Below are 23,641 nucleotides of genomic sequence, written 5' to 3' on the forward strand. Positions count from 1 at the left end.
CAGGTGAGACGCTTCTGATGCTGTGTCTTGTTCAAGAGTGGCTTGACACAAGGAATGCGACAGCTGAAACCCATGTCTTGCATACGTCTGTGCGTGGTGGTTCTTGAAGCACTGACTCCAGCTGCAGTCCACTCTTTGTGAATCTCCCCACATTTTTGAATGGGATTTGTTTCACAATCCTCTCCAGGGTGCGGTTATCCCTATTGCTTGTACACTTTTTTCTACCACATCTTTTCCTTCCCTTCGCCTCTCTATTAATGTGCTTGGACACAGAGCTCTGTGAACAGCCAGCCTCTTTAGCAATGACCTTTTGTGTCTTGCCCTCCTTGTGCAAGGTGTCAATGGTCGTCTTTTGGACAGCTGTCAAGTCAGCAGTCTTCCCCATGATTGTGTAGCCTACAGAACTAGAATGAGAGACCATTTAAAGGCCTTTGCAGGTGTTTTGAGTTAATTAGCTGATTAGAGTGTGGCACCAGGTGTCTTCAATATTAAACCTTTTCACAATATTCTAATTTTCTCTAGATTTCTGAGATTTTGGGGTTTTCTTTAGTTGTCAGTTATAATCATCAAAATTAAAAGGAATGAACACTTGAAATATATCAGTCTGTGTGGAATTAATGTATACATTATACAAGTTTCACTTTTTGAATGGAATTACTGAAATAAATCAACTTTTTGATGATATTCTAATTATATGACCAGCACCTGTAGTAGCAGCATGGCATGCCTTTTGTATCCTGCACAGGAACCCAGAACTACAGCGGGCTGAGTGTGTTCAGTGTGGTGCCAATAGAGGGCAGCATTGCTCCAGGACAGAGCCAGGACATCACTGTAACCTTTCAGCCTGACCACCCATCTGTCAACTATTCTGACATACTAACCATAGAACTCACAAATAAGGTCAGCAGAATGCCACTCATGATTTGAACATTTCTTCACTCAACCTGACCTTGGCCTTAATCACTGGTTTAAAAGTCATCACAGGGTTCAGGCAAAATGCTGTCCTCCTAATGTGCTCTTATTATCCAAATGTACTTATTGCATATGTGCCCTCTATATACTTTGGTCTTCATTATATAACCCTGTGCCATTTCTGTCTCTCAGAGTAAAGTGTGTATGATGGATCTGAAGGGTGCAGCTTCTTCAAATAACATGTATCTATATGGAGGAGACCTGTTGACAGTGCCCGTTGAATCTCTCCTCCCTCCACTGATAACCAGTCAACCTCAGCTCACAGGTATCAAAGCCTCTGTTTTTATCTCTTCTGCAGGATCATCTACCTCTGGTATGATGGACATGTAGTTTAATGGAACACGGGAATACAACAGATGAACACGACACTGGATATGTATGGAAATTATCAATGGAAAAAGATACAAGTTCATATTATCTACAATACTGAAGACAGGGAAGATAAACAAGAGAAAATAAAGATAAGGAATAACTTCCAGACACATTCCTTAGTTTATGTGAGCATAGACAGGGTATGGGATGCAGTAATGTATGCTAATCATAGCATGCTGACAGCCAATGTGCTTGTCACCAGCATTCAGATCATGTTCCACCACAAAATCCATGGTTGAAAACAGACACACCTCCTAGACACGGTTACTGTACATGTGGCTAAATCAAAAAGTTGTGTTGGTGCATTAAAATAATGTCAGCAGTTGGATAAGAGCCTGAGCTTTGCTATAATTGTTTCAAAGGAAGGGCTCCTGTAGGAAAATGAGATCTTAGGTTGAATCTGAAAGCCTCCCATTGATACCCAAGAAACTCCAGTTTCCTTGAGGATTCCAGTTAGGACACACTCTAGATCTAGTTTTCTAAGGGTGTTCATCTCAAATGTCATTCTGTTTGATGTTGTTGTATCAGATCATTTCTGTGTTTTCTTTGATCTGTCTACCAAAAATCAACATTAGATATGAAACTACATAAGTACATTAAGGAGAATATCAGGACACTGTTTATGGAAGCCATCAAATCTTCGCCCTGACTTCGGCACACCTGCAGACAATCACTTACACAGCACACAGACACAAGAGGAGCGGAAGGACGGGAGAGAGTGCTGAAGAGGACGTCCCAGGGTCGGATGTAACTGTCACATTACTGTTGTGTGGTATCATGTTAAGTCCAATTTATAGTTTCGGCATTGGCATGGCTGCAAGAGTTCGTATGATGCAAACTTTGCCATCTGCCCATCTCCGCAACAGTCCGTGTGTAGCCCAAGATTTATGTCCACGCAAACCTAATGTGCCAAGAAACGTGTGAACATGTGTGTGTATGCAAACACCCAATGTAGTCTAAACAGAACCATGTGCACATCCGCTATCCGTACCCATTTTAAAATGCAGATTGATTGAAAAATGTGTAGCATGCATTTGAAAACAGTCAGCAAATGGTACACATGATTTATAGTTGGATTTTAGGAACTAATGAATGAAATAAAGGGCATGTCTGTACCAAATTTCATGACAATCCGTCTAGTAGTTGCTGAGACATTTTACAAAAAACCACAAATGTGAAACTCATGGCGCTGGAGGAAAAATCAAGGGATCACCGAAGTCAATATGATGAATCCTGTGTGGACCATTAAAATCTGTACAGAATTTCATTCAATTTTCATCCAATAACAGATATTTCTGTCTGGACCAAGGTGTTGGACCAGACATTTCCATCCCCAGAGCCATGCCACTACCATTGCTAAAATTCAATAAATTTCTAAATCACTCAATTGTTTGCAAAATGGTAAGCTGGGATACAAATGAACTATGCCAGCAAATTCCATTGACTCAGGTCTGGCAGGCATTAAAGTGAAGTGAAAGCATGTATGATTTGTAGTAAATGGGCTAAAAACCTGCAACACTTCTCATTTGGTCCTCTCTGTCTAGCAGAGTCGGAGGTGATAGAAAAGCCTATTATGCCTGTGCTGGTGACGCTGCGAGCCAGATGCAGCACAGGAGCCATCACACCTGCAGTGAGGGAGCTGCAAGTGGGCTGTATCCACTCCACACAGCCCAGTAAGAAGGTACTGTGACGTCATCAGATAGTGATAGCTTATATATATTGAACAACACAGGGAGTAGGTTTACTCAGATGTGCAACTGACTGCTACCACATGTTCCATCAAGTACACTGAGATGCATCATAAGAGTTATTCAAGAAAGGGTATATTAATTACAGCTACCCTGTGAAGTATTTTAACCCATTTTGTGGGACTATATTACACTGTCAATATGATGATCTGACTCCTCTATATCTGCATTTTTAGGGCCTCTAAAAACCAATTAATACATTATTAATACGGTAGTAGCTACAGTAGTATCAATAAAAAAACTAATCTCTTATAAAACATTTCAAAATATTTTGTTTTTCAACATGAGTAATTGGCAAAATCAGACAGACAAAACACAATTATTTCTCAATTATAAAATCAAAAGTTCTGAGGGCAGTATATGCTCCAAACCATTTTTTAAAGTAAAGAATTGGTTAAAAAAGTAGATATATCAACAGCTATCAACTATCTGTCTGTTTGGACTAATCATCTTTTCTCTGTTTTTTCCAGAGTGTTGAGTTTCACTGGGATAACGTGGGGTCCCTGCAGCAGCAGGGCTTCAGTGTGGAGCCCAGCAAAGGCACTGTGGAGGCAGGCCACAAACGCACCATCACTGTCACATGGACTCCTCAAAGTGGATACAAGGTGAGGAAGATTTTTTCACTATCATTGATTTGGTAAAAGAACCTTCACAGAAGAATGTGTGTGTTTGCATAAATCAGTAACAACTCAAACAAGAGTATATGGGGGTTTTGTTTACAAAATATGCAGTTTATAGCAAATGCAGTGTTCTTCTATTAATCTGCTGGCCATTGTCACAAACTTGAAAATTAGTTGATGAGGCCATCAAAAAGTCTAATCATCTTTACGTATATGTTTCACCTTTTCTTAGCATTTTCCACTCTGATTGTGTTTGTGTGTGTGTGTGTGTGTGTGTGTGTGTGTTTCAGCCCTATGAGGTGGTGCAGACATGTGTAACTCTTACCTTGAAGGGGGATGAGACGAATGTTTACAGAGTCACCCTGATGGCTTTGGTCTCCACAACTGCTGACTGATGCCGGCCAGCGGGAAATCTGCTCACACACACATTCATGTGGCCAATATTAACAAATTAACTGATGATTTATGACTATAATCTAATTATTAAAGAATTCACTAAGTATTTCACCAAAAATGTTTAAATAAGGCTACAGATTATTATATCAATGAGGGGTTTTTTTTCACACTTTGACGAGCCAGCAGGTATCCTCTGCAAGTCAGACACAAACACTATTCTCCTAATCGTGGGCTCAAAATCTCATATAGCAGGCAAAATAAAAACAAGTCTAACAAATTAGATAACGAATCAAGCATCTCATCCTTGTATTTGTATCGTTTGTTCATCAATTCATTTTAACCATTAATGCATTTTAAATTCATTATTAATTAATGCACAGCTGTTATGCAACAGAATGCAATATGTAGTCATCATTTAATATAATATAATATAAATAGCACTGAGAAAAGAGTGCAGCTACCATAGGGGTATTTATTTATTTACAAAATATAATCTATGTAAATATAGATAATGTAGTCAAGAGTTTACAGTAAATCCTACATACATACAAGGAGAAATAATGAATGAATGATTGTGCTGTTTCTGTTCAGTTTGTGGTTTTATTCAGGAAACGAAACATTAAACATTTCGATCACAGTTTGTACTTAAAGGGCAGAATGCTAATACAGCAATGCTGGAAAGCATAAAACCGTAAATCAGTTGATACCACTGCAACAGAATCGCATCACATTACAACATTTCGACAGGAAACATTAAGGAAACAAGGCATCGCAGTAGTAATCGCCTGCATAATATTGTATACAAAAACAGAAAGTTTAACAGACATATGTTGGTGATTTAGTGACCTGTATGTTAAGGAATATGCTTTTGAGCTTGTACTCAAATGAGGTGGCTGTATTCTGAGGACTAAGCATGTGATTTAGTAGCACAGTATTTTGTCTTTAAAAGTAAGAATTTATCGAGTCAGTTTAGCTCTTTGCATTCAAATTTTTCATAGTGAAAAGTGAGCCAAAGCAATTGTAAAAAATCTGTATTACTGTTCCTATGTTATACTTAAAGTTATGACAAGACTATAAAGCCCTGGCTACCAACCATGACCCCATACTTGAGGACCAAACTTTGATGGTTTGTGATGCCTTGAACAACAGGAATTCCTTTCCAAATAGATGTGAGAGTGTTGCTTTCAACGCAGAGGAAGAGTAACAACAAAAGTCCTCATATTAAAAGTAGTTCTAAATGGGTTTTCACTGCTAACACGGTCCTACAGCCCATTTATTCATGCACCTGACTGTAGAACCTAATTCCACCAGCAGGGGATGAATGTAATGCCAAGTAAGCAGCTGTGTTATATCATGGTTATGGGTGTGTCAGCTGATGTAAGCCAGCAGTATACAGTAGGACATACTGTGGCACTGTTGGTACTGTACCCATTAAGTGAAAGGAGGCAGAGTTCACACTGCGACACAGAATAGGCAGAGATTAATATAGATGAATGATGCACAATGCTGGTAGTTTTGTATATAACTAAGCAGAAAGGCTGGGACGACCGAGTAATAGTGGTCGTATCAATAACAGCGGTAGTAATCTTAGTCATAGACTGATAATTATTATTATTTTCTATAAGCTATATCAGCTCTTGGCAGCTTTGATATGATTTGAAAATGTTAGTACCAGTGTCACTTTTCAAAAACCCATAGGTTAGGATAAAGTTAGACTTGAATAGATGTCAAGGTACTGTGTAAATTGCCTATTTATCTTTGAACATGCTGATTGTGACTAGCTAATCCAGCATGCAGTTATGTGTAAGCATTTTACAATTCTGAGTTTGATCATTTCATACTCCAAAACCAAAGAGATAATTATAAAAAATAAAGTATTCAGCATAGCACCCCAGCATTCTTTCACACAAGGTGCAAAAGGTGGAAAGAGCATTTAGACCATCATAGAACATTAAATATGTCCATTTAAATAGGTAGATTAGCAGCGCCACCAAAGAGTTTTACAAACGCTGCTGAATAAAATCCTTGTCTTTCATCTTGTGGACAAAACTCAGTAGCTGGTAAGCTGATTGTCAATGAAGATCAAAATAAATTTGACCTGATTTTGAACATTATGGAGATCACTTCTATTCAGAAGGCCTGTGGTCTGGGCCCTGGTATTGTTGCACTTACAATTACCTGCCACTAGGAGCCCTTAATGTCTCCACTGGCCCTCCAGTGGTTATGGAATTCCTGGGATGTCATGGAATTTAAAGTGGAGTGTATTATGGCAAGGTGACTTTAATAGGACTGAAGAATAACTTGTTTTCTAACTAGTTACATCCGCCTTGTTTCTAACACACACAAATCCATGAAATCATCGCTAGGTAACAGTGATCTGCACAAAAAGATGAAAAAATACCTGCACACTGCTATATCATTCCAAATTCTTCTTAGATTGCAAAAATATAAAGTTTTCAACTATTAAAAACAATTATTACTCTTACTGGATAGCAAGGTTTACAAGAAAACATTAAACATAACAACCAACAATCTCCATTTTTAAATACAAAATAGCTTATTATTTTTTACAAATGGATTATTCAACACACAATCTATAAAAATCTCTTAAATCTTAATATTAAGAAACTAGTCTTGAAGCCATTTCTATACAGTTCACTGAATAACATTTGTTCTCATAAAACAGGAATTTTAAGTAAGTAATTATTAAAAGATAGATATAAAATACACACTCTTTCATATACATTTAATCCAAAATGAAGAGTTCATGGTACATACGAAAATAGTCCTTGGTATCTATTTACACATTAGACTCAAATCAGGTGATTGCTCCACATACATAATTGTGTAGTGAAACCATCACAATGCACACACACTACTATATGTGATAGAGTCCTAATGGTTGCCAACTCTAGGCCCTGTGAATGTGAACAGCAGATGTCAGTAATACCTCAAAACGGACCAATAGGATCTGACCTCTCTCAGAGATGCATGCTGTAAGCATTTATCAGAGATTGCAGGAGATTATGCTAAATCAGATTACTGTACCCCAACCTGCCTATAAAAAGCAAGGTCATTATGAGCTTAGCCTCGTGTAATGTCACTAGTTTTATGAAATGTATGAGATCATATTAGGCAATATTTGTGTTGCCATTTTGCCTCTTTTTCTAATCTGATTTCTCCTCTGATCTCTCGCTAATACTGTGAGATAGTGCTACTTACAGTCCCTGTTCTGCTGAAGGGAGGTCTCTGTGTGCTTGTCTATCTGCCTGTATGTGAGTGAATACAACCCAGAGAGTGAAAATGCTCATAAAAGTCAACTTGCCCGGAGGCCATGTCCATGTAAAGTATTCCATTTATGTACAGTTACTACATTAAAACATATCCGATCATCGTACTTATCATCATGTTTGTGATAGTTAGACAGCTTGACACAGAAAGCACATCGAGGTGTGGATTGTTCTCTTTCCGTTGTTGTCATCAAAAGGAAAACATAAAAAGAAATCTAAATTAGTGTCTAATCCAAGACCATTATAAACTAACCCATCACCAATATCAACTATTTCCTTAATGTACACATAAAAATGTGAGTGAATGAGTTTTTTGTGTTTGCACATTACATACTCCACTCCACTCCGTTACACTCCATACAGTACAGTACAGTACAGTTAATTTGGGAAAGGTATGTGCACTAATGTGTGGTTACAGAGCTCACCATCCCACTGCAGAGGACTGTTTATACAGGATAGCAGGCAAGTTTCCTCTTACAGGTTTGAGGTTTACAAAGTACTAGCAGTACTAGCAGTACTAGCAGTACTAGTACTAGGACTAGTGAAGTTTAAATCGGACAGATTGATATACTGATGATTAATTTCAACTGACACATGCTTTTTCAGAGTTCAATAATCAATTGTTTTTTATATTATATTTTATTATTATATTTCAAATTCAGTAGTATACATGCTGGCTGTTACACATTTCACAGTTCATTTAAATAAAGCCACAACAATGTCAAGTGTGAATGTAAAGAGACAACATCAAACCAGATCTGGCACAAACAGTGCATCCCTAAATGCTGAGCTCCAGTAGACAGAGCAGCACTCTCTCAGGAGTGTTCTTCATCCAAACTGTAGCTGATTATGCTTTCGTCTTCCCCCACTGGACCAAGCCCATGCACACTTTGTCGTCCCGAAGGATGACAAATTGTTCCGTGTCTCCAAGTAACGCCTTAACCCGCTGGGCATTAACCCCTCCTCTGAGCACTCTACCTGGACTACTGGCGATAATGATCAAGTCATCAAGCGATGGTCCACCCACAAACACTCAGCACCAGAAGTAAATCCCCACTGATTTCTTAGCTTGAACACAGCTAAGGGACATCAGTTCATAAACCATAAAATTCAGCAAAGCAAATATCACTTGTCAACAAAAACTTCCATTGACCATTTATATTGTATATTGTATATGTATATATATCTGGACACAGGGACAAAAACTAATTACTGTATGACAATGTATTACTAATGGATCAGTTTAAATGTACAAATGCAGTTTAAATTAAAATTTGATATAAATCATCAAACTATCAGTGTAAGAGAAAATGGTCCTGAATGTTCTACTGATGGGATTTTTTTAATGTCCGGCAAATTAATTTCTGGCAATAATTTCTTGATGTTTTTCCCCTTCATAATAAAAGTACAAGATCAAATTTTGACTCGCAAAATGTATATTCTATTGAATGTACATGTAGTAATGTTGTGTTTTGGTACATGCACCTCTATAGTTAAATATGTGGTGCAGTCTGTTTTGGTTTGCAAATAAGTTCTTGGCCTGAAGTAGCGGCTGTTGTTCAGACATGAAAGTCACATTTTCCTAGTTCTACTCAAACATGTTTATATCACAGACTCACAGTAAGACAGTTTTGGCCATGTATCCACTTGAGTAAGATCCCAGGGTCGCATGTAGCCACATTTATTTGGGATTTAGGGTAGGCCTATACACTGTGTATGGAGAGATTATGTAAAACACATGAATATAAAATAGTGATTCCTGACATTTAAATCAGTCATTCCTGTTTTATTATAGTGAACGTATGCCCAAGAACCTGTAGAGCTGTTTAGCCCAGTTTCAGAACCACTGGCATAAACAGGGGCAGGTGTGTAGAAAGGCTGTTGTTCTAACCTTATGTGGCATGGAAAATACTCATTCTCGTGTCACAATTGATTTTAATACTTAAAATGGATAAAGTTCTTGAATTAAAAGCAGTGTTTTGGAGGGTAAACGCTATCTAGGTGTGTTGGTGTTACCAAAAATGGCAGTATTTCCTGATCTGTTGAAGTGGTCGCCGACCCTTCGCCGTGCGTTGTGACGCTGCCGTAACGTGGGGTTTCCCAGACCTGAGTGCAGGGTTACCGCGCCCATCTCTGCTGTTTGATGGCCGGAGGAAGAAGCGAGTGAGATCCTGGCGTGAAGGAAGAAAAAAGAGGGACGACGACGGTGGGAAAGACAAGAAGGGATTTTTGTTTTGAGTTGGGATTTGCGTTGTAACGGAAGAACGCTTAAACGGGACTCTGACACGCATATCTGAGTGAATACCGCCTTGTATCTGCGCCTCTGTGCCGGTGTGTCTCCCCCCTCGGCGGGTCAAAAACTGGGTTCGGGGAGTGCCGCACCTCGGAAGCTAAAATAGCTAAATCTGAGCGCCTGGGTGGAGAAAGGAGAGACAAGATTTAGCTGTTTCCAGTCAATGTGAAATAAACAACGGATACCCTCGACTGAAAGCGGGTAAGGTTGTATTGATATTTGAAATTGCGCTTCAGGAAATGCAATAAGTGTCTGTGCAGTTGGCTAGCCTGTCGAGCAGGGAAGATGAACGAAAGGGGTTACGCTGGGTTGAGTGGCTCCTCCGTTAGAGTTAGCTGCTGCTAGCTAGTCGTTGCTGCCAAGAGAGTGGGTGGGGGTCACTGTTAGAGAAACTTAACGCAATGCGTTAACCCAGGTGTCAAATGACCGGAGCAATATTGGACATTTTTTATCTGTAATTGTTCTGTCCGAAAAGCTCGTAGTTAATGACCAATGCTAATGTTAATTAGGTTAGTTGGTGATAGCTCGGTATTAGGTAAGCCAGCACCCCTCTCCAACGTCCGGGTAAATTTCTCCCCCTCTTGAGAAATAAACTATTTAGATTAAACTGTATCAGCTTAGATTTAGTAGCCCATTTACCCAAGCAGTATTTCAGTTTGAGGTTCACTCAAGACTCAATATTGTTCCCACTTGTCACCAACATTTTGGATGTGTGTGTCGGCCCACATTTGTCCACATCTTTGCTCTAACGTTATAGATAGCCTGTGATTACCTGGCAGGCTAATTGGTCGCACATTCGCTACTTTCTGTTTATTGTTGACTCACCTTAGGCGAGCTGTTTAAGATGATCATTACATAGTTGCGACTTCTTACACTTGCATGACTCAAACATACATGAACAAAGTTTGATTTACTTCCACTCAAGCTTAACATTTGTAGCATCATGCAATTGACAACGAAGGGAGTCTAAAAATGGCCACTTCAGCAACAGAATCACCACCACCACCCCCACTATTCCGTAGCCAGTCCAAGTTAGCCAGCAGTGGCTACAGCCTACGTTTACAACCTGGTACAGCAGATATGGGAGTGTATATCCCGAACATGGCAGAAGGAAACAATTTTCTGAATACGAACGGTGTTGTTGTTGAGAGCCGCTTTTATGTAAAACTCGCCCATTGAAGCGTAAATATTTGCCTTGCTAAAATGATTTACATAATGCCGAATTTCCCAGCTGTGGACATGTAGTGAACACGCTATGTTTAAACGGACTAGTTGAACTAACAGCGTTTAATTCAGTGAATCGAAACCAAACCATCATGGATTATGTCTACTGTATGTCATAGCTATATGTTAACATTCCCATGTCTAGTCTGCAGAGTCAGCCATCCAGTCAACCACTGCTGAAAAGGAAATGGCTTATTCGTTAGCGCGATTCTACACTATGCACAATGCTTTAAACGATAGAAGTGTGTGTATATTGCCTAGTGGTAACACAGCTGTAAGATCGCATGGAAAATGATAATAAGCTCCGCTGTGTTCCTGATAGTGGCAATAGCCATTTTAGTTTCATGAGTGTGAAACCAGCGTCAGTTTGCGACAACACAGTTCAGCCTTCATTTGAACTTCTTTTAATGATGTAAAAACGAGATGGGACTAATGGGATTTTGACAATCTGTTTATCTCGATCACGTCTCTGTTGCAGGTTAAGTTGTTAGCAGCTACAGTAACATTAACCATGCCCCGCCGGGCCGCGCTGCTCCATAGTATTTCAAGCTGTAGCCCGGAAAACGGGCACGCTTTATCCACGATGAAGCTTCAAACCCTTGTCAGGACAACGGTATATGGTGTTTAAAGTAGAAGAGAGGAGTTCGGAGATTATGTAGTGGTACATTTTTCGAAATATGGTTTAGCAACGAGTCGGACGTGCTGGCGCAGGAAGCCGAGCTGAGCGCCTCCGCCAGCACCGAGGTAAGATATATGTAGCCAAGCGCTTTGACGAAGTTATTGACCAGCAGTGTTATGATATTGTAGCTAAAGAATCCATTATTGAAAATAGCCGATTTCTTGTCGTTTCAGTACATTTGTGGTGTTTGCTAAAAGAGCTATTTGTATGTAGTGGTTCACACAGATGAATTCATTTTGCCAGTGTGCCCCCTCCCTCCGCCTCCTCGAATGAATGGGTTCCTGTATTCAGGGCCCAAGCAGCTGCAATGAACAAGATGGCGTTCAAAGCCTTTTTCATCACCGCTTTTTCTCAGAGTGAGAGAGACAGCTGCCGAGCATCAGATGGGTTCAGGCTTGGCAGACTAGTTTTCTTTTATTTTCCCATCATAAAAATGTACATAATCTGTTTGTATTAAAAACGCTTTAAAGCTGATGGTATATCTGGTCATATGAATCCAATATGTGCACCTCAGAAACAGGACAACATGGTGGGGAAGCGGTGTTTTGTACATCTTGACTGTGAACCCAAATACCAGGGAACATGATAACTGTGATAAATATTTGTATGATTTACAAGAAAGCATTTGATTTACATATATTTGAAATAATTTGAATGTCTTATTTTAATCATCTGTAACCACACCTCAGGGAAATTAGAACATACATATATTCTTAATCCTACCTAGAAATCACTGTTGAATGTAACTAAATACATCAAAAAGCAGATCTCTAAATGTTAAAAAAAAAAAAAAAAAAAAAAGTTCAGTTTAAGTGCAGTGATTTTTTTTTTTTCCCCTTTTGTCAGAATATATTGAATAATTGTGACATTTATTCTACTTTATTTCAAAACCGTTACCAGTTAATGTTAACTAAAATATATAATTATGTCATTTTTACTTTGTATTTTGGCTATGTATCTCATCACTTTGGTTGGGTTTGCAATGTCCTTGTAATCACTCAGAGGATGGTACCACCATTGCTGTCTCACTGCTATCTCAGTGATATCTCTCATCTTCTCTGGATTTTAAGATTTTCCTGTGATTTATTAGATTATTTATTTGTGAATGAACTGATGTAGCGCTTCAGGCTTTTAGCCTAACTGCTCTCACCTTGTAATCCACTTCAGATAAAAGATGGAGCATTTGTTAACTTTTTTTATCAATAAGTTTTGATTTGAGACCTGTTTGCACATCCAAGAGCACTCGGCTATCAAACTAAGCATAATTCCGTTGAATATCTATCAGATTTTCTGACCTGGATGTGACCCACCCTATGACACCCAGATTTTAACATTCTGTCCAGTGGCCCTGGGGGACAGTTATGGCATGTTCTGCGCGCTTTACTGAAAAATGTGTTGGGAGGATACAAGTGGTGTATGACAAGCTTGTCTGAAAGCTTTCACAGCAAATGTGTGTCTGAAGGACATTTGTACCTGAGTTTGTACACAAAAGAGCTTCTCCGCAGGATGAGTCTCACCACAAGATAATGACCATGTGTTTTAAAATGTTCGTCCCACTGATGTTTATTTTTTTCTTTTTTAATCTGCAAGTACAGGATATGAATGGGATTAAAATCTTAGTCTGTGGATTTCACTCTGTGGGATTATGTGGCTTTGGTCAGTGATAGTGCTGATTTTTCTTCACCTCTGATACGATCCTGCTTTTAACTGTATTTACAGTAGGCTTCTTTAAAATGCAGAAATTTTACGAACCGGCACCTGGAAAAAGCATCTACAGGCACTAAGTATCCAGTGTTTCAGGTTGAGTAGCCAACTCTATGCTACTGCAGAGAAATGTATAGCCCGAAAAAACATTCACATAAAGAATACAGGTGTTTAAAGTACATGTATACTCAACTTTTAAAACTACAGTTTATCTTGTACAGTGTTCGATACTCTATAGGCGTAGTAAGGTATGTTTAGTTGCCCTAATATCTCTCTTTCCATTTATCAGTGGTAAAAGTTCATAAAGACGTTCTTGTTATCCAGAATCCACAACCGGCACATATTTTTATCTACGTCTATGCCTGGTCATTTTTACAGCATGGTGGCATTGGTGTTTCATAACAATACTCAAACAGTGGTGAACAGTGTTCACATTAGCCCAGGCAACTGACAGCCACCTCTTTGGTTCTTCAACGATCTGACTGTAGAATGTTGGTACCAAACTGTAGGTTTTCCAGAGATAGCCAGTCCATGCAATTTATTAATTTAGCTTTAGATAAACTATAATATAACTATTATTCAAAAATAAAGAAAAATGTTCAATCTTGTCAATATGAATCCATATATCCAGCTATCTACATCCAGGGCTCTCATGTCTGTAGTCGGTCACATTCATTAGTTAAAATCACATACTGTCAACTGTGCGTATCAGCGCCTTGGCTTTGCCATTAAAAAAAAAAACAAAAAACAACAGCATGTGTGATCTGTCTATTATCGTTAGAAAAGCAGATAGATTTCTCTGAGTGCCTCGCTACTTGTTCCAACCGATGCGTCTAAGTGTTGGTGTTTAAGACTTTAAATGTTGTAACTCTGTGTGCCTTTATTGGAAGGTGCTGTTTCAGTTGATAATCTTTCCTGTCTTAACTGACCGTTTTGATTTTTTTTTTTTTTTTTTTATCACCTGCCTGTTTTGTGTTGCACTTCATGTGCCCAAATCCTGTTTAGGGTGGTCTTATTGACTGTGTGGCTGTAAGTAGCCACATATCGCCACATCACTGAAATCTTGTTGTCTAGTTGATCCACAAAAGCTCTTTACAATTAAGGTTGTCATTTTAGGTACTGCCACTTGATGTTTCCTCATAGGAAGCACTCCCGTCTTTCTATCCAACTTTTATTACTAAAACTTGGGAGTGTTTAGCTAACTCAATCAACCTCGCTGTGCCTTTTTTAGGGAAGTGGGCTGTCCGTCCTTGAAAGACCCTCATATGATTGATTAGAAATAACTTCTGTGTGATGTGATCAGTTGTAAGTAGATTGTCCACCAATGTCTCTTATCAACAGTATATCACATGTAGTAATTTTCTTATCAAGGAAATGTTGCTACAGTGATCAGTGGTTATAATGTAAAAATGCCCAGCCTATTGGCAACACTGGACAAAAAATTATATATCAGAAAAAAACTGTCAGCATTGTTCAACCCAAGTTGAGTAATATAATGTCTGGAAATATTGTAGCTTTATCGTACATGCTAACACATCTGCAATAGCCCCCTGTATGTCTATTATCACAGGCACTGGTGTGCAAGTATGACTGCAAATATACTACTATAGTAAGTTTCAGAGAACATAGGGTATAAGTATGATGTAATGAAAGTGTCTGGCACAGTAATGTTTTTCACATGCATGTAGTTTTGTTATTAAGAACAACATATTGCTTTTTTGTGACTAAATAGTAGCTAAAAATATGCTCTCATTTTTAATAACAAGGATTACGTCCCATAAGCCGCTGTGTAGTCTACAAAGAAATGAAATCAATTCTTGCCTTATGCCTTGCTTACTTTGTTGTTCTTGCTGTGCTAGACCTATAACGAACTGTGAACCCACAACTTCAGTGCGTATTAAACCTGGACTTTCACAAGGAGTTACACTATAAATTGACAGCATGTCTGCTTATACATGGCCTTGGTTATCCATTGTTCTGTGCTCTTAAAGGCATAGATGTCTTCATTGGGGCTGCGGCTAAAAATGATTTTAGCACTCGAAGAAGTTTCTACAGATTTCATCGATGCATTGTTTAAGAAGTATGTTTCAGCCCTACTCTTCATCCGCAATGATGTCTTTATCAACTATCTTCTTGCATCTTAGTTTAATTGGGCCATTAGTGGTGTCATCTGCATTATGTCTTCCATTACTTTACTCTTAGTTCTGTTGTATTGTGGTTTAGCAATCTAAATTGTTTTTCCTCTTCACTCACTAAGCTTCCTACAGAGCACAACTGAAATGGTTTCATCAGGATTTGGTTTGCACATCCATAGGCAAATGTAGGGCTAAAAATTGTGTAATTGTAGCTCTCTGTTGCTAGGTCACTTCTTTTAAAAAATTTAGGTTTTAGGCATGTTATTTTGAACCTTAAGTGCCAATGGATGGCTTAGGACTCCAATATATTATTTTTCAAAATTCTAATTTGGCATATTCTCAAAGGCTTTCGAATATGTTTGAGGGTGCAAATACTAGTACAATCACAACAACAAGAGGTCTGTCTCTACACCAGAACAAGGTGGAGTTTGCGGGTTGAAGGGGATAATTCTGGAAATAATCCCAACGCTGTAATCAAAAACAAAGACAGCACTAGCTTTGACTGCATTTAGTTAGTACAGGAGAAGGAACATTTTTGAGCTTGGTGACTCAAGTGGAGGACTTTAGGTCATATTTAGTATCGGAGCCACTGTTTCTGCCCCACAAAAAGCCCCTGCTCCAGAGGTAGTACCCAGGGACTAATATATTTGGACTTTGCTCTACTGAGTGTCACAGATTGGTCAAACACAACAACACTACAACTTGTGTACAGCATTTATTGACACAGGAGGCAAGCGCTGGTCGACAGTTGTATCAATATTAGGAAAACAAGTGGAACTTTCTTGTAGTGTTAACATTAAAAGTTAGTCACTAAGTCATGACTTAGTGACTAATGACAAAAGACTGTGATAAAGAAAAAGACTGAGCAAGTAGCAAACGTAACTTATTCAGTTACAAAATTAACTAGATATAATTTATTTTATTCCACAAGGAAGGTATTCAGACATTATTAGTGTTGTATTCTGTACTTTATGTCTGCGCCATGAATCAGAGGATATGAGCAGGTTTATGTACCTGCTGGTTACTTTACTGTTCTGCACTACTATCAAGTACAGCTACTGACTGGGTGCTTTTTATTTATTATTCTTTAAATAATCTGTGCATGTGGGGTACGGCCATGATTAATCTGATTTATACATATGATAATTGTAGGGCTGTAGCTAACGATGAGATGATTTTAGTATTTGAAGCTTCTATAGATTATTTCAACGATTCATCGATGCGTCGTTTATGGAGTACTTTTGCTTGCCGGCCAAACCCCTTTTATCAAGAGAGAACGCATGAAATGTGAAATGGGAAATGATTGATCCTGCACACGAAACAGCTGTTGTTTATTATAAAGATGGCGATTATAAAGACAAAGAATATGATTGAAAGGATGGATTAGTACACACAGGTAGCAGGGATTGTCTGAGCTACAGAAACTGCAGGGGAGTTAAAAGGTGCAGCTAACACCCAGTTAACTCTTGACTTTGAGGTTACAACTCACGGCCCAAAAAGGAGAACAACAAATGCACGTGTGCACATTTTCAGCTGAGGTCTGCGGCTTACTTTGGCTAGCCTTCAACTCAACAATCAATCATGATTTCAGTTATATGCTAAAGTTACTGTTACCCTGTCTGTGGTCCGCTGGCAGAACACCGGCTGCTTTCTGATAAGGCGATGTCGTGCTGTTGCTGAGGCGACAAAAGTTTTGTTTTACGGTGGACAGACGGTAACATTACAGAGTTGTTGTTTTCTTTAGCTTGAAATAATCCCATACTTTGGACACTTTCTGTTTTGTCCCTTGCTGTTTTCTCTCTCTTCCCCCACTTTGCAAACAGCTCCATCATAATCACGTCGTGTTCACCGCGTAAACGCGATGTGCGACAGTAATAAATGTCCCTGCGAAACACTGTGCTGTATAGTTACATGGATTAAACGAAGCATCGATGCAAAGAATTTGTCGAAGCATTTTATGAATCGACTTTATCGATTTAATCGCTGAATCGTTTCAGCCCTAGATAATTGTACTTCCTATTTACCTGAAAGACACACAGGTCCTGTTGAATGGGATCTGCAGAGAGTTTAATCAATACTGAAAACTGCTGGGCCTTGTGAATGAAATTGAAGATGCACAATGTGGGAAACGGCAACAACAAACAACATATTTGTCATTCAGGGAGCTGATTCTGAGGAAGTATTTCTTCCCAACTCATCTGACATTGAATCATCTTGTCAGTTATTACACTTGGTCCACCTCTACCCAACTTTAAAGTAACAGAAAAATCAGCAGGTTAATCGGAAACATGCACACATGCTAACCAATTGCAATTGTGCATAGGGGCAGTTTAATGACTATGAAAGTTCTGACTGGAGGCCTGACACCATTGTGTAACTGAAGTAGGGCATCGATTAATAAAATGCATCTTCAACACATTATTTTTAGCTGAGACCACATGTGACCAGCCACATGTGTGTACCTTCAGATCCCATGTCAAAGGTTGTAAGGCAAAGCACAGACAATAAGTTTCTTTACCTTGACTCCAGAACCGTGGGCACAATGAAGAAGGCGTTAAGGACGTTGGGTAGTATTATTACACATTACCCTTAGCCAGCAGGCATACTTAAATATTTTGGATGTATCTGAATGGATCAACGCAAATAGTCTCCACAATAGTCCTTCCAACTAGGGCTGAAGGAGGGTGTGACTCAGGTCAACTTTTGTGCTAATGTGATCCTCTTTACAGGTTGTCGTCTAGTTACCTAATTGGTTGTAATGTGAGAGATGTAACATAATGGACGTAATTGTCACTTCAGATATGACAAAAGGGTATTAACTGAATAAAGTCTGTTAAATAACAGATTGAGTGAAACAGAAATAAGCGTTTGTGGTAGGGCTTTGCAATTATTTGATTTAATTATGATTTTGGCTGCCAACGATTATGAAAACAAGTGTATTGAGATAAAACAAGTTTAGCTTTGCATTCTGTTTCACAGTGATGTTTTGTTCTGTTATAAATCCAGCGCACCCGTGCCAGCGGTGGCTTCCACTCCTCCCTAAAAGCCCAAACTCCCTCTCAGCCATGTGGCATGTTTAGTTCAGCTCAAGCTAAGATGACCGGGGTGTAACTGCTATAACTTGTTAGTCAACATTATTAGCCCACGGACTTTTTCACATGAATTAGCCTAGCAGCTAGTGGACTTTTCGAGCCCTTTAAGGTCCTGGCTACTGTTTTGAATAGTCAAAGTAGCTGGCACCATGACCGCTTGGTGACCCACACACACACATGCCTGTCACCACTCAGACACCGTATAACCCTGGCGAAAGCCCATCACCACAGCCGTGCTTTGCATGTGCACCTCAAACCTTTCTCTGCTTTGAATAGAGACCGTCTCTCTGTCTGTTTACATTCTTGCCCTTACATTTGACTGCCACGGGGAAAATGTGACCAAACCTGAATCCCAAGATGACGGGAAAAGCCAGCCAGTGTTGGTGAGTTTTCTTCCTCTTTAAACCAAGAAAGGCCATAGTCACTTGAGCAAAAGACTGGGCTAGCTGTCATGTGACTCTTCACACACACTTGTTCCTCTCTTAGAAGCATGGAGAGAGAGCACGGGGGGAGGGGTATGATTATTAATGCAATCAAAGGAGTGTATTTTATGTTTTAAATAAAGTCATGCTTTTGGCTTTGGGCTAGCCTGACCTTCCTTTCCTTTTTTTCTTCTTTCCTTTTTTAAATCTAACTCAGTCATTTCCTTGTATGAAAAGCTGGTTGTGCAGCTGTCCCAAGCACAAAACATACCTTTGTTAATGTATGTCTTTTTTTTTTTCTATTAAACATGGATATTTTTCATTCCATGGCGTTCAAGCAACATAAGCCTGTGGAATTTGTTTGGCTTGAGCCTTGTGTTCAAAGTTGCTTTTTCTTTTTTTGTGTTGTGATGGTCCGATGATTGTATTGCAGACCAGCTTATAATTATTATAATAAGAATTATACTGTCAGATATTTGTTGTTTTTATTTAGTTTTTTTGTGTTGGTAGTGAATTATTCTACAATAGCCAATGCCTGCCATTTCTACCAACAATGCACCCTGCCAAGTAAGAGCACACCGCATCATGGAATGTTTCACTAATCAATCAATTAAACTTCACTGTCAGGCCCATTGACGTTATGTCCCCTATCATCAGACATTACCCACAGCAGGCAGCCACATTGAAGGAGAGCACACAGTAACACACTCACACTCATTTGAAAAAACAATTATTTTATGAAAATAATATACACACATTAAGGCAGCTGTAACACCTGAACACCAATGTATATTTGTGGTTTCTTTACTCCTATGACAGTAAAATTCCAAATATCTTTGGGCTGTCAACAAAACAAGACATTTGAGGACGTCATTGTGGACTTCAGAAAACAAGCATCGACATTTGCCACCATTTTACAGACCAATGACTAATTTGTTAATCAAGAAAATAATCGACAATAAAAATCATTTATTGCAGCACTACAAATGATTAGCCAAAGGTAATAGTTAAGTAGTTGAGCCGACCAAACCAACCTTAACACTGACACTTAAATTGTATGGAAAAAAAAAACAAAACAATATCCTCTTTTATATAATAAATAGTGTAGATGATAGGTGTGATTGATGAAGGGGAATGCAAGTTTAATTGACAGGGCTGTGGGGGTACCTTACACCAAAAATGTTGGGAACCACTGCTGTAAGTCATACTGGACCAGCTAACATGCTGTTTTGTCAACTGTTTTAGCAAGTATGTTTTGACTATTTGTAGTAACTTGGCTTGTTTCTTATTTCACTGTTTTAATTATTCTTCATTCTCCATCTTAAGTGTCACTCACTTATTGAATCTGCCTCCTTCAGTTATCTTCACACTCACAGACCTAATGTACCTCTGAGGCAAACACCTTAGTGTGCCGCGCTTGTTTCCGTCTCTCTCACTGTATGTCTGCTCTAGTTCAAGGATGGGTCGCCATGGGCTGTACGTGACCGGCTACAAACTCTGAAGCTGTAAGTGTTGCCGTTTTTTACTGTTTATTTTAAAGGTTAGCTAACTTGCTGTTAGCATATTGCGCGGCTAATGTGGCTAGCAGGCTCTGCGATGTTGGACTAAAGTTATGATCCTGAAGGACAGTCCAGAGAAACTGTGGACAGTGAGCCTCATTTGAATCTCACTAACTAAGGAGCGTAGTGTGTCGGAAACCTTCAGCTGTTTTTCATGTTGCTTTCTTTGGAAATTTAGTTATAACGTTACTACAGCGCAGTGGTTAGTTGTGGACAGCTGTTCTGCTCCACACTGGCACCAAATTACTTCATTGATGAAAAATGCGATAATACTGAGCCCCAACATATTGCTGCGGTGGAAATTACTTCACTGCGACAGCCCTAGTCTGCTCCGGTGACTTTCTCTATCAGTAATAGGCTACGTTGTGTAAAGTTACCACGATTCTGTTTACAGCAGCAGCTGAGCCGTATTGTTGAGGAGGCGTGTTGACGACATAGTATATGCGCGGTAAGGGGAAGAGAGGAGCAAACGCTGGCAAGACTTTATGGAAACATTAATTAACTCAACATTAAACTATATCGGTATAAACGCTATCATCTAATTTTATATCTATTTTGAAATATATCGGTATACCTGATTATACCAATATACTGCCCAGCCCTAATTGGAGTTGGCATTAAATTATCTAAAATCTTAAAGAAACAGAATAAAGAAGGCTAATAATTAGTGCAGAAAAATTTGTAGATTAATCACATATATGATCAATACAGGATGATAACAATTTATCAATCAAGTAGTCGATTAGGGATGTCCTGAACTGATAAGGACGATCAGAAATGAGCTGATCCAAGTTACCTTTATAAAGCCCTAACCATTTCTGTTTATAAAGGACTATTATCGCTATAGTTGAATGTCTGCTGACACTCAATGTGCTGTGCAATTGAACTTCAGAGTGCACTCTGGCAGCTGTTTCAATTACTGTGTGTCAGTGTGCGTCAGCAAGCAATTCAACAGGACCTGCATTGGGGTTTCAAAAAATGTGGTTAGTTTGCCTCTAAATAGAGGGTCAATACCCTGCACTAGTATCAGGTAGGGTTTAAAAAACAATTAAAGATCTGCTGTAAAACATTTGTTTTTTCACTTCTTTGGCACATTTAGTTAACAGAAAAATATGAGGAAGGGAGTGGGCAGTACCACTATGAATTCAGTTTTCTTTTGGCACCTCTGCCTTTTAAAAACTGTGGGTTGTGGGATCTAAGAAGAGTGCTTGTACCTTTTAAATTGTTTAACCTAAGTGTTTATTCACAAAAAATACATATAAAGAGATTTTTTTTAGAATAATTGCTAAATATAATGGCATTATTCTACTTGGAGACAAGACAAAACTTTTGCAAGACAAAAAAGACAGCAAGATTAAAATCCAGTCAATTCAGGCCATAGAAACACTTCATCCATCCAGTTTCTGTATCCGCTTGACCTGTGCCGGGTCTGGAGCCTATCCCAGCTCACATTGGGCAATACGCAATACACACAAGACTCATCATCAGTCTGTCACGTGGCTAAAACGCATATATAAAACCATTTATACACACAATAACATTCATTTTGTGGGTGAGTTAGTCACCAATACACCTAACCTTGAGCCAATTAAAAATTCCATAAATCATACAGAGTTTAATATTGTATTGATTAGCATACTTAAGCAAGGTAAATGTGTGTTGTCATTGACTGTACATTATTTTTCTTAAGCTTTTGTGTAGTCTGGCTGTTCAGGAAATGCAAGGGTTTCACCGTACATTTACTGCCCCTGGCTCCATGTCCGCTGTTGTGGAAAGGCTTTTTGTAACACGCATACAGATTCAATGCTTTTTCAAAAGCCAGCCCTTAACCCCTTCTGATCTATAAGGCTTCAATGGACTTAAAAGATATCGCATAAATTGAAAGCATATGAACTGAAAAACCGAATAATGTAACCATATTTCTGGTAGGAATCCTCTCAGAGTTTACATGAGAAAGGAAGGTACAGGTACATGGAAGGTAAAATTTCTGCTCTGAACCGTTTCACTTTTCCTGTCAGATGAATTGTGAACCTAAACTGAGTGGAACATCATGAATCAGAACTGTGTCAGCTTATGCATACTCATTTGTAGCCCCAGGATTTTGCTCTACTTTCAACGCAGCAAAATGGGTTATAGGGCCTGAAGCTATTCATTTTCAGTTCAGCCATTCTTCTAGAGACCCATAAGGGTTTGAAATCCACCTACTCCTCAGACAGTGATTAAAGGCGCACAATCCACTTTGTCAACCTTTTCTCATTGCCTGCTCAATAGGAGGAGAGGCCAGTACATTGTACAGTGCTCATCATCACGCTGCATTGCCAGGGCAGCAACTCAGACATCTCATATTGCCTTTATGGTGATGAAGTTAAACTAAGACTAATCTTCTAAATCCATTGACAACTTCCAGAAATCAAGTGGACACAACTCTGATGTGAGGACTGCAGGAGGACGCTGTGGTAATATGAACATGGAATATTTATTTGTCTTCTGTGACAGTGAGCACAACACTTTCAGTAACTATTAGGCTTTAATAGCCACGTTACTGCTGACTGATGTAACTTTACGGCCCCTTATAGCTACACTTTTCTGTGACTGGCAACGTGCCGGTATTTCTGTCACACACCGGGATAGACCTCACTTCCTACGTTGAAACTTATGGTCTGCGTCACACACACAGGTTACCCACAAGTCCACCCTCCTTACAGGAGAGGCTCAGCTGGTAACACAGCGGAGTTAGGCTGTGGGTGTGCCAACCTAACTTGTTAGAAAACACAGTAACTATATAGTAGTTGGATACATACCCCTTGCCTCTGCTAATGTGTTTTAGAGAGGGAGTGTTTGTGTTCAACCTCAAACATTCCACCATATTTATGCTGTGACGTACAGTTGTGACTGTTTTTGTGAATATTGCCGTTTAACTTCTTTAAAGTAAATTTTGTATTATAGAGAATGCACAAACATGTTTTTACCAGAAACAACGACCAGCTTAAAAATAATAAATTATTAAGGCTACACAGTATTGCTGCACAATACTGAAAAGTAGTGTCACGTTTAAGTATAGATTAGTGTGTTAATGCTGAATTGTATTCTATGACCAACAATTTCACTAGTCACTTTTAGATCAACTTTGTTTCC

The 23,641-nt window shown here is 39.0% G+C and overlaps 2 protein-coding genes across 10 annotated transcripts in view; both read left to right on the top strand.

The window, feature by feature from the left end:
* The window catches only part of cfap74 (cilia and flagella associated protein 74), a 73,958-nt gene extending 66,453 nt beyond the window's left edge, over nucleotides 1-7,505 (top strand). For 7 of the 9 annotated variants that reach the window (XM_046056274.1, XM_046056276.1, XM_046056277.1 and 4 more), the window contains 5 exons: nucleotides 746-900; nucleotides 1,105-1,237; nucleotides 2,889-3,025; nucleotides 3,563-3,697; nucleotides 4,003-7,505. In XM_046056274.1, coding sequence (XP_045912230.1) covers nucleotides 746-900; nucleotides 1,105-1,237; nucleotides 2,889-3,025; nucleotides 3,563-3,697; nucleotides 4,003-4,107 — 665 coding nt within the window. In that variant the 3' untranslated portion in view covers nucleotides 4,108-7,505. Of the gene's footprint in view, nucleotides 1-745; nucleotides 901-1,104; nucleotides 1,238-1,919; nucleotides 2,092-2,888; nucleotides 3,026-3,562; nucleotides 3,698-4,002 lie in introns of those variants that run through there. The other 2 variants (XM_046056275.1, XM_046056278.1) reach the window with 2 other exon arrangements.
* A 1,981-nt stretch (nucleotides 7,506-9,486) lies between these two features.
* Nucleotides 9,487-23,641, top strand: part of gnb1a (guanine nucleotide binding protein (G protein), beta polypeptide 1a) — a 43,698-nt gene continuing 29,543 nt past the window's right edge. Inside the window, exon 1 of the mRNA XM_046056285.1 lies at nucleotides 9,487-9,892. The gene's annotated coding sequence lies outside the window, so the exon portion shown is untranslated. The remainder of the gene's footprint in view (nucleotides 9,893-23,641) is intronic.

The sequence above is a fragment of the Micropterus dolomieu genome, linkage group LG08, assembly GCF_021292245.1.
Source record: "Micropterus dolomieu isolate WLL.071019.BEF.003 ecotype Adirondacks linkage group LG08, ASM2129224v1, whole genome shotgun sequence".
In the NCBI taxonomy this organism is placed as follows: Eukaryota; Metazoa; Chordata; class Actinopteri; order Centrarchiformes; family Centrarchidae; genus Micropterus; species Micropterus dolomieu.